This window comes from Schistocerca nitens, chromosome 4 (assembly GCF_023898315.1).
Source record: "Schistocerca nitens isolate TAMUIC-IGC-003100 chromosome 4, iqSchNite1.1, whole genome shotgun sequence".
Lineage (NCBI taxonomy): Eukaryota > Metazoa > Arthropoda > Insecta > Orthoptera > Acrididae > Schistocerca > Schistocerca nitens.
Window position 1 is genome coordinate 688,071,116 of NC_064617.1, and position 13,219 is coordinate 688,084,334.

General features: G+C 44.7%; 1 protein-coding gene across 2 annotated transcripts in view; it reads right to left on the reverse strand.

Annotated features, from left to right (window-relative positions):
* The window catches only part of LOC126253102 (uncharacterized), a 365,804-nt gene that overhangs the window by 94,014 nt on the left and 258,571 nt on the right, over positions 1-13,219 (reverse strand). For both annotated transcript variants that reach the window (XM_049954208.1, XM_049954207.1), the window contains exons 6-7: positions 10,839-11,031; positions 7,539-7,813 (exon numbers count right to left, since the gene is read on the reverse strand). In XM_049954208.1, coding sequence (XP_049810165.1) covers positions 7,539-7,813; positions 10,839-11,031 — 468 coding nt within the window. The remainder of the gene's footprint in view (positions 1-7,538; positions 7,814-10,838; positions 11,032-13,219) is intronic.

Genomic DNA, 13,219 nt, shown 5'->3' on the forward strand with positions numbered 1-13,219 from the left:
GGGGATAAAGAGATACCATCAAACTACAGACCGATTTCATTTTTGCCAGCATTCTCAAAAATTTTAGAAAAAGTAATGTACAGGCAGCTTCTCAACTATCTGACTACAAATAACATATTATCAAGAACATAGTTTATATTTCTGAAGGGTTCTGATATTGAGAACGATATTTACACCTTCAGTGAAAATGTACTTAATTCATTAAATAACAAATTACAAGCAGCAGGTATTTTCTGTGATTTGTCAAAGGCATTTGATTGTGTGAACCACAACATTCTTTTAAATAAATTAGAATTCTATGGTGTCACGGGCAGTGCTGCAAAGTGGTTCAAGTCATACCTTGCTAACAGGGAACAAAGGGTGTCAGTGCAAGAGACTAGTGAATTAAGTCATCAGTCATCATCAGAATGGGAAGAAATTACATGTGGTGTCCCACAAGGATCCATCTTAGGGCCATTGCTTTTTCTTGTGTACATTAATGATCTCTCATCAGTTACACTGCCAGAAGCAGAGTTCGTTTTGTTTGCAGATGACACAAGTATTGCAATAAATGGTATGTCGAGTGTAGTTCTAGAAAGATCTGCTAATGATATTTTCATGGATATTAATAAATGGTTTAAAGCCAACTCACTGACATTAAACTTCGAAAAGACTCACTATATGCAATTCAGAACATGTGAGAGGTTTCCACCCAGCATATGCATGAAGTATGGAGAGGAGCAGATAGAAGAGGTTGACAGTCTTAAATTCCTCGGATTACTACTTGATAATAAATTCAGTTGGGAGGAGCACACCACAGAATTGTAGAAACGCCTTAAAAAATCTGTATTTGCAATTCGAGTGTTAGCTGACATAGGCGACATAAAAATGAAAAAGCTTAGTATAATAATATTTTGGGGTAACTCTTCAAGTCAAACAAAAGTTTTCAGAGTCCAAAAGCGTGTAATACGTATTATTTGTGGAGTAAATTCACGGACTTAATGTAGAAACCTCTTCAAAGAACTGGATATACTAACTACTGCCTCTCAGTATATTTACTCCATAATGAAATTTGTCCTAAATAATGTATCTTTTTTCCAACAATCAGCTCAGTTCATACATACAATACCAGGAACAAAAATGATCTGCATAAGGACTTCAAAGCACTTACTTTAGTTCAAAAAGGGGTCCACTACTCAGGAATACTCATCTTCAAAAATTTTCCAGAAAACATAAAAAATTTAGTTACAAATAAAGATCAGTTTAAAAGGAGCCTGAAAGACTTACTAGTGGCCAACTCCTTCTACTCCATTGACGAATTTTTTAATAGAAACAAATGATGTATTGTATATATTCATACTATTAGTATTGTTATTTCAGCTTTTTTTAAAAAAATGACATGTTCCACATCCACGAGGATCTCCTCAGCACGGATCTATGGAACGAAAAACTCATCTAATCTAATCTAACATGGACTATCAGTTTGGAGACCATGGCTGCGGTTATCCTTGAAGCTGCATCACAGACAGGAGCGCCTGCTATGGAGTGCTCAACGACGAACCTGGGTGCACGAATGGCAAAACGTCATTTTTTCGGATGAATCCAAGTTCTGTTTACAACATCATGATGGTCGTATCCGTGTTTGGCGACATCTCCGTGAACGCACATTGGAAGCGTGTATTCGTCATCGCCATACTGGCGTATCACCTGGCTTGATGGTATGGGGTGCCATTGGTTACACGTCTCTGTCACCTCTTGTTCGCACTGACGGCACTTTGAACAGTGGACGTTACATTTCAGATGTGTTACGACCCGTGGCTCTACCCTTCATTCGATCCCTGCGAAACCCTACATTTCAGCAGGATAATGCACAACCGCATGTTGCAGGTCCTGTACGGGACTTTGTGGATACAGAAAATGTTCGACCGCTGCCCTGGCCAGCACACTCTCCATATCTCTCACCGATTGAAAACGTCTGGTCAATGGTGGCCGAGCAACTGGCTCGTCACAATACGCCAGTCGCTACTCTTGATGACCTGTGGTATCGTGTTGAAGCTGCATGGGCAGCTGTACCTGTACACGCCATCCAAGCTCTGTTTGACTCAATGCGCAGGCGTATCAAGGCCTTTATTACAGCCAGAGGTAGTTGTTCTGGGTACTGATTTCTCAGGATCTATGCACCCAAATTGCGTGAAAATGTAATCACATGTCAGTTCTAGTATAATATATTTGTCCAATGAATACCTATTTATCAACTGCATTTCTTCTTGGTGTAGCAATTTTAATGGCCAGTAGTGTAGTACCAAACTTAGAACTGGAATCGGATGATTTGTCGTAATATCGGCCAACTTCACTGTCTACAAGTAAGAAAAGTCTTGTAGTGAACCTTCTATTTAAATCTGATATTGTTTTGTTCGGTGTTATTTCTGCCAAACAGGACGTAATGAGTTATATTGACAACTGTCCTGAAATTGTCATGTCACAAACTGTGTAATCTCATGTGCTTCTTTGACAATAATAGAGAAATTAAACCAATTTTACGGCTCAACACCAATGTGCTTTGTCATAGAATAAGGGTCCACTCCTAACTTCAGTCATTTATTCTACTGACGCTAACGCACTCACAGGGTGTTTTTGCTGATGTATGACAAACGTGAAAAGGAGTGGAGTGTCAGATAGTAAGCAGGAGAACCCGGGTTCGAATCCTGGTACGGGGCGTACTCTGATTCCGCATAATGTCCCGATGCAGCTGATGCCAGTAACCCCTTTCCTCCCCCCCCCCCCCGCCAGCTTCAATTTACATATAAAAAGGTTTACTTAAAACGAAAAAAAATTCCACTACTGCTATGGCTAAGTGTTTCGGTTTTATGGTTCAAATGGCTCTGAACACAATGGGACTTAACTTCTGAGGTCATCAGCCCCCTAGAACTTAGAACTACTTAAACCTAACTAACCTAAGGACAGCACACACATCCATGCCCGAGGCAGGATTCGAACCTGCGACCGTAGCGGTCGCGCGGTTCCAGACTGTAGTGCCTAGAACCGCTCGGCCACTCCGGCAGGCATTTCGGTTTTATCAGATTATTAGTAAAACGTAACACGCACTTGTTAGCCTACAAGTGAGATCAAAGCAATACCGAAAAATATTCAGAACTAAAATACCGGTATCGGTTTCAAATAGTCTGTTTTCCCATCCCTGGTGTCGGAGGTCAGTGTTGCCGGCCAAAACTGCTAGCACTTGCGAAACAGGCAGCACAGCGAGCACATCAAACTCGAGGAAGAACCGCGATCCGCTGCCTGCTGGTTCATACCACTCTACCCCCTAAAGGTCAGTCGCAAAGCTACTTGTTTAGGGTAGTGACCACAATCGTACAAAATTTGAGGAAATGTCGTTTTGCGCAATTTAGCCTGTAATTATTACTTATTTTCCGCTACTGGATAGTTTCGGCTGTTATTCCATTTTCGTGGGGTAGCTGACGGGCATGAACACAAGCCAGCAACATGTCCAGCCATATGCGTACAGCTGGGAAACATGAAACTTACGACAAGTATTATTCCTTTTCTTAAGCGTGACCACTTGTCGTAAGTTCTGTATTTGGCGCCCTGTACTAGGATCTGGAGAGCCTGATGGTTTGTGCTCGTGCGTGTGAACTACCGCTTGAAAATATCATGGGAAGTCGTCGACAGGTATATGAGTAACTCCAAGAACGTCTGCTGAGACCCTTGTTGTTCGTGTTGTATATTAACGAGCTTGCAGACAATGCTAACATTAACCTCAATTTTTTGCAAATCCTGCATTTATCTATGAAGAAAAACTGTGCAGTCCCCGTCAGTTGCTGATAAGATTGCCAAGTGCTGTAAAGACTAACAACTTGCTTTAAATGTTCACACGTCGGAAACTGCGGCACTTAGCGGAATAAAGAAAAAGAAAACATACTACATTATCAGGGAATCACAAATGGAATCGGCCAACTCAAATACCCGGGTATAACCACCAGTACAGAGCGAGGTGGCGCAGTGGTTAACACACTGCACTCGCATTCTGGAGGACGACGGTTCAATCCCGCGTCCGGCCATCGTGATTTAGATTCTCCGTGGTTTACCTAAATCGCTTCAGGCAAATGCCGGGATGGTTCCTTTGACAGGGCACGGCCGACTTCCTTCTCTATCCTTCCCTAATCCAATGAGACCGATGACCTCGCTGTTTGATCTCTTCCCCCAAATCAATCCAATCGATTAACCATCAGTAGGGATATGAAATGAAACGGTTAGAAGGGTTCAGTCGTTGATAAAGCAGATGGCAGACTTTAGTTTCTTGAACGGATATTAGGAAAATGTAATTAGTCTACTAAGGATATTCCTTACAAAATACCCATGCGACTCACCCTATACAATTGCTCCAGTGTGTTGGACTTATAGAGAATATGACTAATTGAACGTACACAAAGAAGGGCAGCACAGGTGATCATAGGTTGGTTTTATTCGTGGAAGAACGTCACGGAGGTGCTGAAGAAAGTGAAGTGGCAGACGCTTGAAGATAGACACAAATTATCCAAAGAAAGCCTGCTTACAAAATTTCAAGATCTAAAACGAAACTTCCTGGAAGATTTAAACTGTGTGCCGGACCGAGACTCGAACTCGTGACCTTTGCCTTTCGCGGGCAAGTGCTGTACCATCTGCGCTGCCCAAGCTCGACTCAGGAACCCGTCCTCACAGCTCCAATTCCGCCAGTACCTCGCCTCCTACCTTCCAAACTTAACAGGAGCTCCTCTGCGAACCTTGCAGAACTAGCACTCCTGGGAAAAAGGGTATTGCGGAGACATGGCCTATCCACAGCCTAGGGGATGTTTCCAGAATGAGATTTTCACTCTGCAGCGGAGTGTGCGCTTATATGAAACTTCCTGGCAGATTAAAACTGTGAAGACGGATCGTGAGTCGTGCTTGGGTACCTCACACGGAAGAGCACTTCTCCGCGAAAGGCAAAGGATCCGACTTCGAGTCTCGGTCCGGTACACAGTTTTAAACTGCCAGGAAGTTTCACATCAGCACACACTCCCCTGCAGAGTTAAAATCTCATTTTCAAGATCTAGGTTTAAATGAGTAATGAAGGAGTACACACTATCCAATCATATTTATCCGGACATGCCTATGTAATGTGGAATTGGCCATTAGATGTCACGAGAGTTGAACCCACCAGTTTAATAGAAGGTGGGGAGTATTTTCTTGTCAGTAGAGAAACAGTAAAAGCAGAATGGGTCAATGAAGAGAGCTCAGTGTCTCAGAACCTGAACTAGTCGTCGAATGTTACCTGAGTAACAGTCTGCCCCGATAGCTGAATGGTCAGCGTGACGGATTGCCGTCCTACGGGCCCGGGTTCGATTCCCGGCTGGGTCGGGGATTTTCTCCGCTCAGGGACTGGGTGTTGTCTTCATCATCATTTCATCCCCATCCAGCACGCAGGTTGCCCAATGTGGCGTCGACTGTAAGAAGACCTGCACCAAGGTGGCCGGACCTGCCCCGTAAGGGGCCAAACGCTCATTTCCATTTACCTGAGTAACAAATCCATCAGCGACATTTCAACCCTTCTACAGCTGCCCAGTCGAATGTTGGTCATGTGACTGCGAATTAGAAATGTGAAGAAACGACCACAGCTAAATCAGTAGGAGGCAGACTTCATGTTCTGGTGGACAGGACCCGTCGCGCATCGTGGAGGGTGTTTGTACAGAATTACTTGAAATAAGCGGAAATGATCACTCGTGAGTTCAAGAGTCCTACCAGCAATCTAGCTAACACAACGACTGTGTGTGGGGAGTTAAAAAGAATGTAGTACAATGGTAGAACAGATTCTCCAAAGTCACGCATGCCTGCAGTCAGTGCTTAGCGAAGCTTGAGGTGGTCTAAAGAGCGACGTGACTGGACAACTGATGACTGGAAAAAGAGTGACTTGGAATGATGGATAATGCTATACCCAGTGGCAATCCTACGGAAGGGTTTGGTTTGGCGAATGCCTGGAGAACGTTACCTGCCGTCATGTGTAGTGTCAACAACGGAGCACGGAGTAGACTGTGTTTTGGGTGTTATCCTCATAATGAGCTCAAGAGAACGCTAAATGCTCAAGGATATTAATACATTTTACAGCGCTGTGTGCTGCATACAGCAGAGGAACAGTTTGGAGACGATAACTGATTGTATCAGGATTATAATCCATTCCATCATAAAGCAGCATCAGTGAGGCAATGGTTTGTGGACAATATCATTCCTGAAAACGACTGACCTGCCCAGATTTCCAACGGAAACCCAGTGGAACACTATTGGGGTGAGCTGGAACGTCACCTTCGCTCCAAGCCCCAGCGTCAGACATCACTACTTTCTCCGGTTTCGGCTCTTGAGAAAGCCTGGGCTGCCATTCCTCCACAGACATTCAGACACCTGACGAGAGCGTCCGTACCAGAATTCAAACTGTCATAAAGGCGAAGGGTGGACACAGCTCATATTAATGTCCACTAACAGGTGTCCGGATACTTTTGACCCTATAGCATACTGAAAGACCTTCACATCGGTCCCATAGGGCTCGCGAAGACAAGATTAGACTAGATAGAACACACGCAAAGGCGTTTAAACAATTATTCTTCATGTGCACCATACAGGAATTGACTGTGATGAAGCCCTAATACGAGGGTTGTTCGGAAAGTAAGGAACGATCGGTCGCGAAATGGAAACTACAGTGAAAATCAAAACTGTTTTCTTTGCACATTTAGCTACACCTTCCAGGTACTTCTCTACATAGTCGCCGCTCCGACTTAGACATTTGGTGGAGCTTTATACCAAATTTGCAACACTATTGTCGTAGAAGGCAGCCGCCTGTGGTTTCCGATAATTCTCTATACTGGTCTATAGCGGGTAGCCTGCGCCCAAGTGTTGCCTTCGTATCCAGCACTTCATGTGAACAGAGATGACTCTCAGGACGAGCCAATTAAGGCTGTGTTGTGAGTGATCGAATACTTCCCATCGAAAAGGCTGCAGGAGCGTCTTCACTGCCCCTGCAGAGTGCGGCTGAGAATTGCAATGAAGAAGGAAGTGTGTGGCAGTTGTGATAGGTGGGCTGCATTCATTAAGGCGAAGCCTCTCAGCGGGCCCTCCTACTTGGCGGAAGACATTCTTGTTCTAGGCACCTTCACTTGCTCACAGTGCGCTCACAGCTGAAAAGAGCATCTTGGTGCGATCGACGGGCATATTAGAGATACTGCCCGAAACGTCTGTGAAAAGACTTGTAGGATTTTCACAGTGGTTTCCATTTCGCAACTGATCGTTCCTCACTTTCCGAATAGCCCTCGCAAGTTGGTACAAAGGGACGTACCCTCTGCCATCCACTTCACAATGGTTTGCAGGGTATAGATGCAAATGTAGCTGTGGACAGTCAAAATTACCCGAAAGTGTCAATCAGAGAATTCCGGCAATTGAGGGCACAATATATTTTGTTTTCATAAATCACAGAGGTGTTATAAAGGAAGAGTAGAAGCTAACCGAATGGCGCATTTGCTGGTGCAGGCGACACTAACCGTGACGTTGAAGGGTGCTGTCTCCGGCACCTCGCTGTGTTCGACGGCTAGCTCCGTGGGAGGAGTGGGCGAAGGCTCCTCTAGGCCCACGCCCTCCACGTCGATGCTGTTGGTCTCGACCTCGTCGTGGTCGTGGTCGTCGCTAGCGGGGTCTCTGTACCGCAGCAGGGCGGTGCTGTGCAGCTGTTGGGAGCCACAGCCAGGTACGGTGTTGGCCAGGACGCGGTACGTGCCGTCTGCGTGCTCCGTGCGGATCACCACGTCAGCGCGCTCACCTGCGTCCCAATGAAGAAACACAAATGTAGTTCGCTCACCGTTGTGTACACGTGTCACAATGCTAAGCCAAACATGTCAGTGTCTTTTCTTTCACACCATTTTCTTAGCTTAATAGAGATAGGCGAACTGACTTTTCTTTACCACCAAAATTCAAACTTGGCGCCAGACCCTAGGAAGAGGTGGCGGTCGGGTGACTTAGGTTAGTGAGGGTAGCTCAGGTGACGTATCTTCCTGTGAATTTCTTAGGTTAGTAGAGGTGTGGTGCATTATCCTGTTGGAATTTGAACTTTCCACTGGGGGGGGGGGGGGCGTGGCTGATGAGCATTGCTGGGGGGGCATGACACTTTCCTGCCATCTTGAATAGTGGTACTTTTGTGCAGAAACCGCCTTGGGGTTGGGTGACGTCATGGCGGCCACCTTGGATGATGTCATCAACTGACGTCACAGCTGCCATCTTGGATGACGTCATCAACTGATGTCAGTTGATAACGTCATCGCCGCCATCTTGGATAATGGTACTTTCGCGCAGAACTGGTCTTACCCCAGTACTGTCGGAGAGATCTACCGATTTTTTTACTCGCTTCAGTTATGTCTCAATAAACGTGTTTTTGGCAGTTACGGTTAACACACGCATTGCAAAACCCGTCAAAATGTAACTCAAGAAACAAAATCAAATTTGCAAACAACCGACTTAACCAAGCAAACATCATTAGCAAGCGAGGCACTAGTTAGCAATTGAAGGTAACGGTACATGTTTAACGTTCATATTTCATTTAATCGTTCGAGAAACTTCCTAGGTGAAGACATTTACGTTACCACATTTTACCCTCTAGCGAGACAAAATTAGCGTATCAAGAACGGTTAGTGCTAAAAATAAAGTATCTTTAACAACATCAGACCGTTAGTACTAAATGTCGATTAAGGACGCATCAAAGCATAATAAAGAGATACAAAGGTGGGGAAGGTTTAACCACTCTGTTGATTCCCCTTCCTTGTAAACAGTTATCTGTGGAAACCAACAACTCCCTTAATCCGCCTACACACTGCCATTGGAAACATGTTTCTGTTGGGGATGTTCCATGTGGTGTATTGCAACATGTGTCATACTTTGGTTCTTGTCTCTTTCCACAAAGGGGTTCAAATGGCTCTGAGCACTATGGGACTTAACATCTGAGGTCATCAGTCCCCTAGAACTTAGAACTACTTAAACCTAAGTGACCTAAGGACATCACACACATCCATGCCCGAGGCAGGATTCGAACCTGCGACCGTAGCGGTCGCGCGGTTCCAGACTGAAGCGTGTAGAACCGCTCGACCACACCGGCCGGCTTTCCACAATAGGGGAGGGGGGGGGGGACATTTTCTCGTGGTGTATTCGCATTGTCTGCTACACTCTGTTTAAAGACAAGGAACTGTAATGATATGTCGTGTTGCATTATTAATACCAGAAGGTTCACTAGAACAAAAGAAAGGCGTCGTCGTCGTTGGACTAAGCCACACTACACGATAACTGGCGGGAATAACTTAGTATGGGAGCTGGACAGTGATTCTACTGTTATGATGTATGTGCAGGCTATTTCTCGAGCAGCCACTGTCCGTGTGTTGTCCGCAAGTTAAGTCCTGTTTCTGGAAGATTAACTGTGTATATTTTGTAGCGATGCGCTAATTCTTGTACAAACAGTACCTTTGGTTGGAAACATCAGAATTTTGGTATGATTTGGTTATTATTTCTAACAATGCACTCGTTTTAAAACATAATCTATGACATTTGTGAATCTAAAAACCTGGTGGTGGCTCAGCAGAGTTTTATCTACCGCCATATAGTATTTCTTATACCTTTGTTGGAAATCGACAAAACTGCAATGCCTATAAAATTTGCTGTGGCGTCACTAATATGTCATGATTTCGTTATTTCTACGAATTTATTCGTTTCTAGTGCATATACTATGACATAAAACGCACACACGAACACACACAGTAGTAATGTAATGGCGACTTAAGAATTATAAGCAATTCGGATATTTTGGACACATACTGCACTGTGATTGGCTGTGACTATCATGAAATCGACACAATGTGGTGTTGACGTTACGTCGATAACAATAGGTATCATTCACGTAATTGGATAAAGTAAAATTTGGCAAATATACGAAAAATGTGGAAAAAAGAGAGTACTTATTCTGTCTGGGAGTGTTCTTTGCTGCTGCCTCGAATGACGAAAACCACATCTAATATTAAATAGTTATTAACAAATAGAACTCCAGTGACATGAATTAAAGTAATTACAATAATTTGTTATTAACAAATAGATACAGGCTGGACCTCTCCCCATGCTGCACAGCTCGAGAGTGAAGCTACCTACTCAACTGCCCCAATTGTAAAAGATTAAGGTGGGGTGTGGGTGCTTGAATCTCATTGGTCCGTGGGGAGGAATGGAGGGCTGGGGTTGGGTTGCACTGGATGATCCTGAAAAATTGTCGGTGATTCCCTGGGGGGGGGGGGGCGGAGGAGACTAGGGGGGGGGGGGGAGTGACCTCTGTTGTTAGTTCCCAGCTGTGTTGTTGGGTGGGGTTGGGTTGTGTTGTGTTGTTTGGGGGAAAAAATCAAACAGCGAGGTCATCGGTCTCGTCGGATTAGGGAAGGACAGGGAAGTAAGTCGGCGGTGCCCTTTCACAGGAACCATCCCGGCATTTGCCTGGAGCGATTTAGGGAAATTACGGGAAACCTAAATCAGCATGGCCAAACGCGGAGTTCCCAGCTGTGTAAAGAAGTTCTTATCAGTGACCTTGTGATAAGGTCGCTATCTAAGCTCGTAGAAACGGTGCTAATCTACTGGCGTCCCGTTGCGACGAAGCTAACCGCTTTGTTTCTGTAGGGTACCAATCTGGAGTGACCACGCGTCTGTAGACTGCTCTCAGTCAGCAAATGCTTGTCCGCGTGGTAGCGTGTGAGACCTAACTGCGCTGTCGCCTTCGGCAGTGCTCTAGTGGGTCTGTGTACAGGAGGAGAAGCGAGGCGACTCACCAGAGGCGAGCACGGCGGAGGTGGCGAGCTGCGGCTTGACGGGCGCGCCGTCCAGCGCCACGAGCAGCATGCGGTGGCCCTCGACGGTCACGTTGACCGCGCAGTGACCGCCGCCGCCGGCGTTCACCACGCGGAACCTGTAGCGGCGGCCCGCCGACACCCAGAACGTGTGCAGCGGCAGGTCCCCGGAGCCCTGGTGACACACCCGTTTTGCTGTGTTAGGATGGATAAGTAGCACGGAAACAATATGACAAGTGGCCCGTCAATTACAGTGGAACCTTACTAACGTGGATCATTGGATTTTTAAATTTTTTTTATACAGTAACTATCAGTATTTGTTACTTCGTACGTAACAGCGGCAACAGTTTACAACGAGAGTCACTGAATTAAAACTCATTCAGTCACCACAAACAGATCCTGGAAAGGTGTCAGTCAACAAGTCGACATTAAAGAAAAAATTGTTCAAATGGCTCTGAGCACTATGGGACTCAACTTCTAAGGTTATCAGTCCCCTAGAACTTAGAACTACTTAAACCTAACTAACCTAAGGACAGCACACACATCCATTCCCGAGGCAGGATTCGAACCTGCGACCGTAACGGTCGCGCGGTTCCAGATTGTCGCGCCTAGAACCGCTCGGCCACCCCGGCCGGCTGACATTTAAAGAAACAGTAATATCTGGAATTGAGTCCGCCTTGATGAAAAACACCTTGTTATTCGTTTATTTCTTTATTATCCCAAATTAGTTTCGGCGACAAATATCACCATCATCAGTGATTTTTTTTTTTAAATCTAAAATATGCAGAAAATGGCATGATTATACAAACACAGTAAAACATTATTACATTTTTACAATCCGTCTTTTGAAATTTAGTTTGTGACTGGTACCGATATGTGGATGACATAATCGGTCTTCTGGACGAAACACATAACAGGATAGAAGAGCTACACAGTAACATCAACACAATACACCCACAAATCCACTTCACAATGAAAATAGAAAACAACAACAAACTAAATTTCTTGGATCTTACAATCACAAGAAAGAACTACCAACATGAATTCCCCATCCACAGAAAACCCACATCCACAAGCACTGTTATCCACAGCTCATCCAACCACCGCCGGCCGGAGTGGCCGAGCGGAACTAGGCGCTACAGTCTGGAGCCGAGCGACCGATACGGTCTCAGGTTCGAATCCTGCCTCGGGAATGGATGTGTGTGATGTCCTTAGGTTAGTTAGGTTTAATTAGTTCTAAATTCTAGGCGACTGATGACCTCAGAAGTTAAGTCGCATAGTGCTCAGAGCCATTTGAACCATTTTGAACCATCCAACCACCCGACAGTGTATAAAAATGCCAGTTTCACACACATGCTCCACAGGATAAACAGAACAACTCTTAAACCAGAACACTACACGCAGGAACTAAATATAATCAAACAAATTGCTGTTGAAAACGACTACAAAACAGACATCATAAACAAACCCAACAACAAGGTAAAACGGAAACATGCAGTACACACAGACAACACAGCAGACCACAACACTTCAGAATAAAGAGAAAGATGGCACACACTAACATACAATAACAAAATAGCACATAGAATAGGGAACATCTTGAAAAAGCAAGGGATCCCAATAACATTCAGAATAAACAATACAGTTCAGAAAAGACTAAGACCAGTCAGAAAAACCTGAGATAAATTCAGCAACGGTGGAATAGATCAACTCACTTGCAACTCCTGTCAGGCCCACTACATAGGACAAACAAGCCGAAATTTCCGAATGAGGTACACAGAGCACATGAGAGTGGCAGCACACATTCAACTTTTGCAGAACATCTAATGAACAAAAACCGTAACCCCACTAATATCGAAAACTATCTACGCATTCTGAGAAACAGCAACAGTCTATACCGACAACTAACAATAGAAGAAAATTACTACATACAAAAGGCTACAGTCGAAGGGAAAAATGTAATAAATGAAAACACAACACACTGCAACAACACACTCTTTACCGCTCTGAGAGAACTGACCAAGAACACAGAACAGAAAGCACACACACGCAAAAGAACCACTTCCACATCACACACAGAGACATAAATAATGAACAGGTCGTAATTCGCGCTACAGTTTTTCATAGCCTTTCTCGCCGCATGCGATACGGCTCTCGCGACACATGCGAACAGCAAGATGGCGTAATATTCTGGATCAGAAACAAAGTGCAAAAGTTTTATTTTTCTGTGTATAAAGGCAGCCACATACCATCCAACGAACGTGAGTACACGAATAGCTAAGCAACAGCTCATTACACACCAAATAACTGGTTTCCACACCACCACCACAATCCCAAGTATATACTACTGACTTACGAAGTTC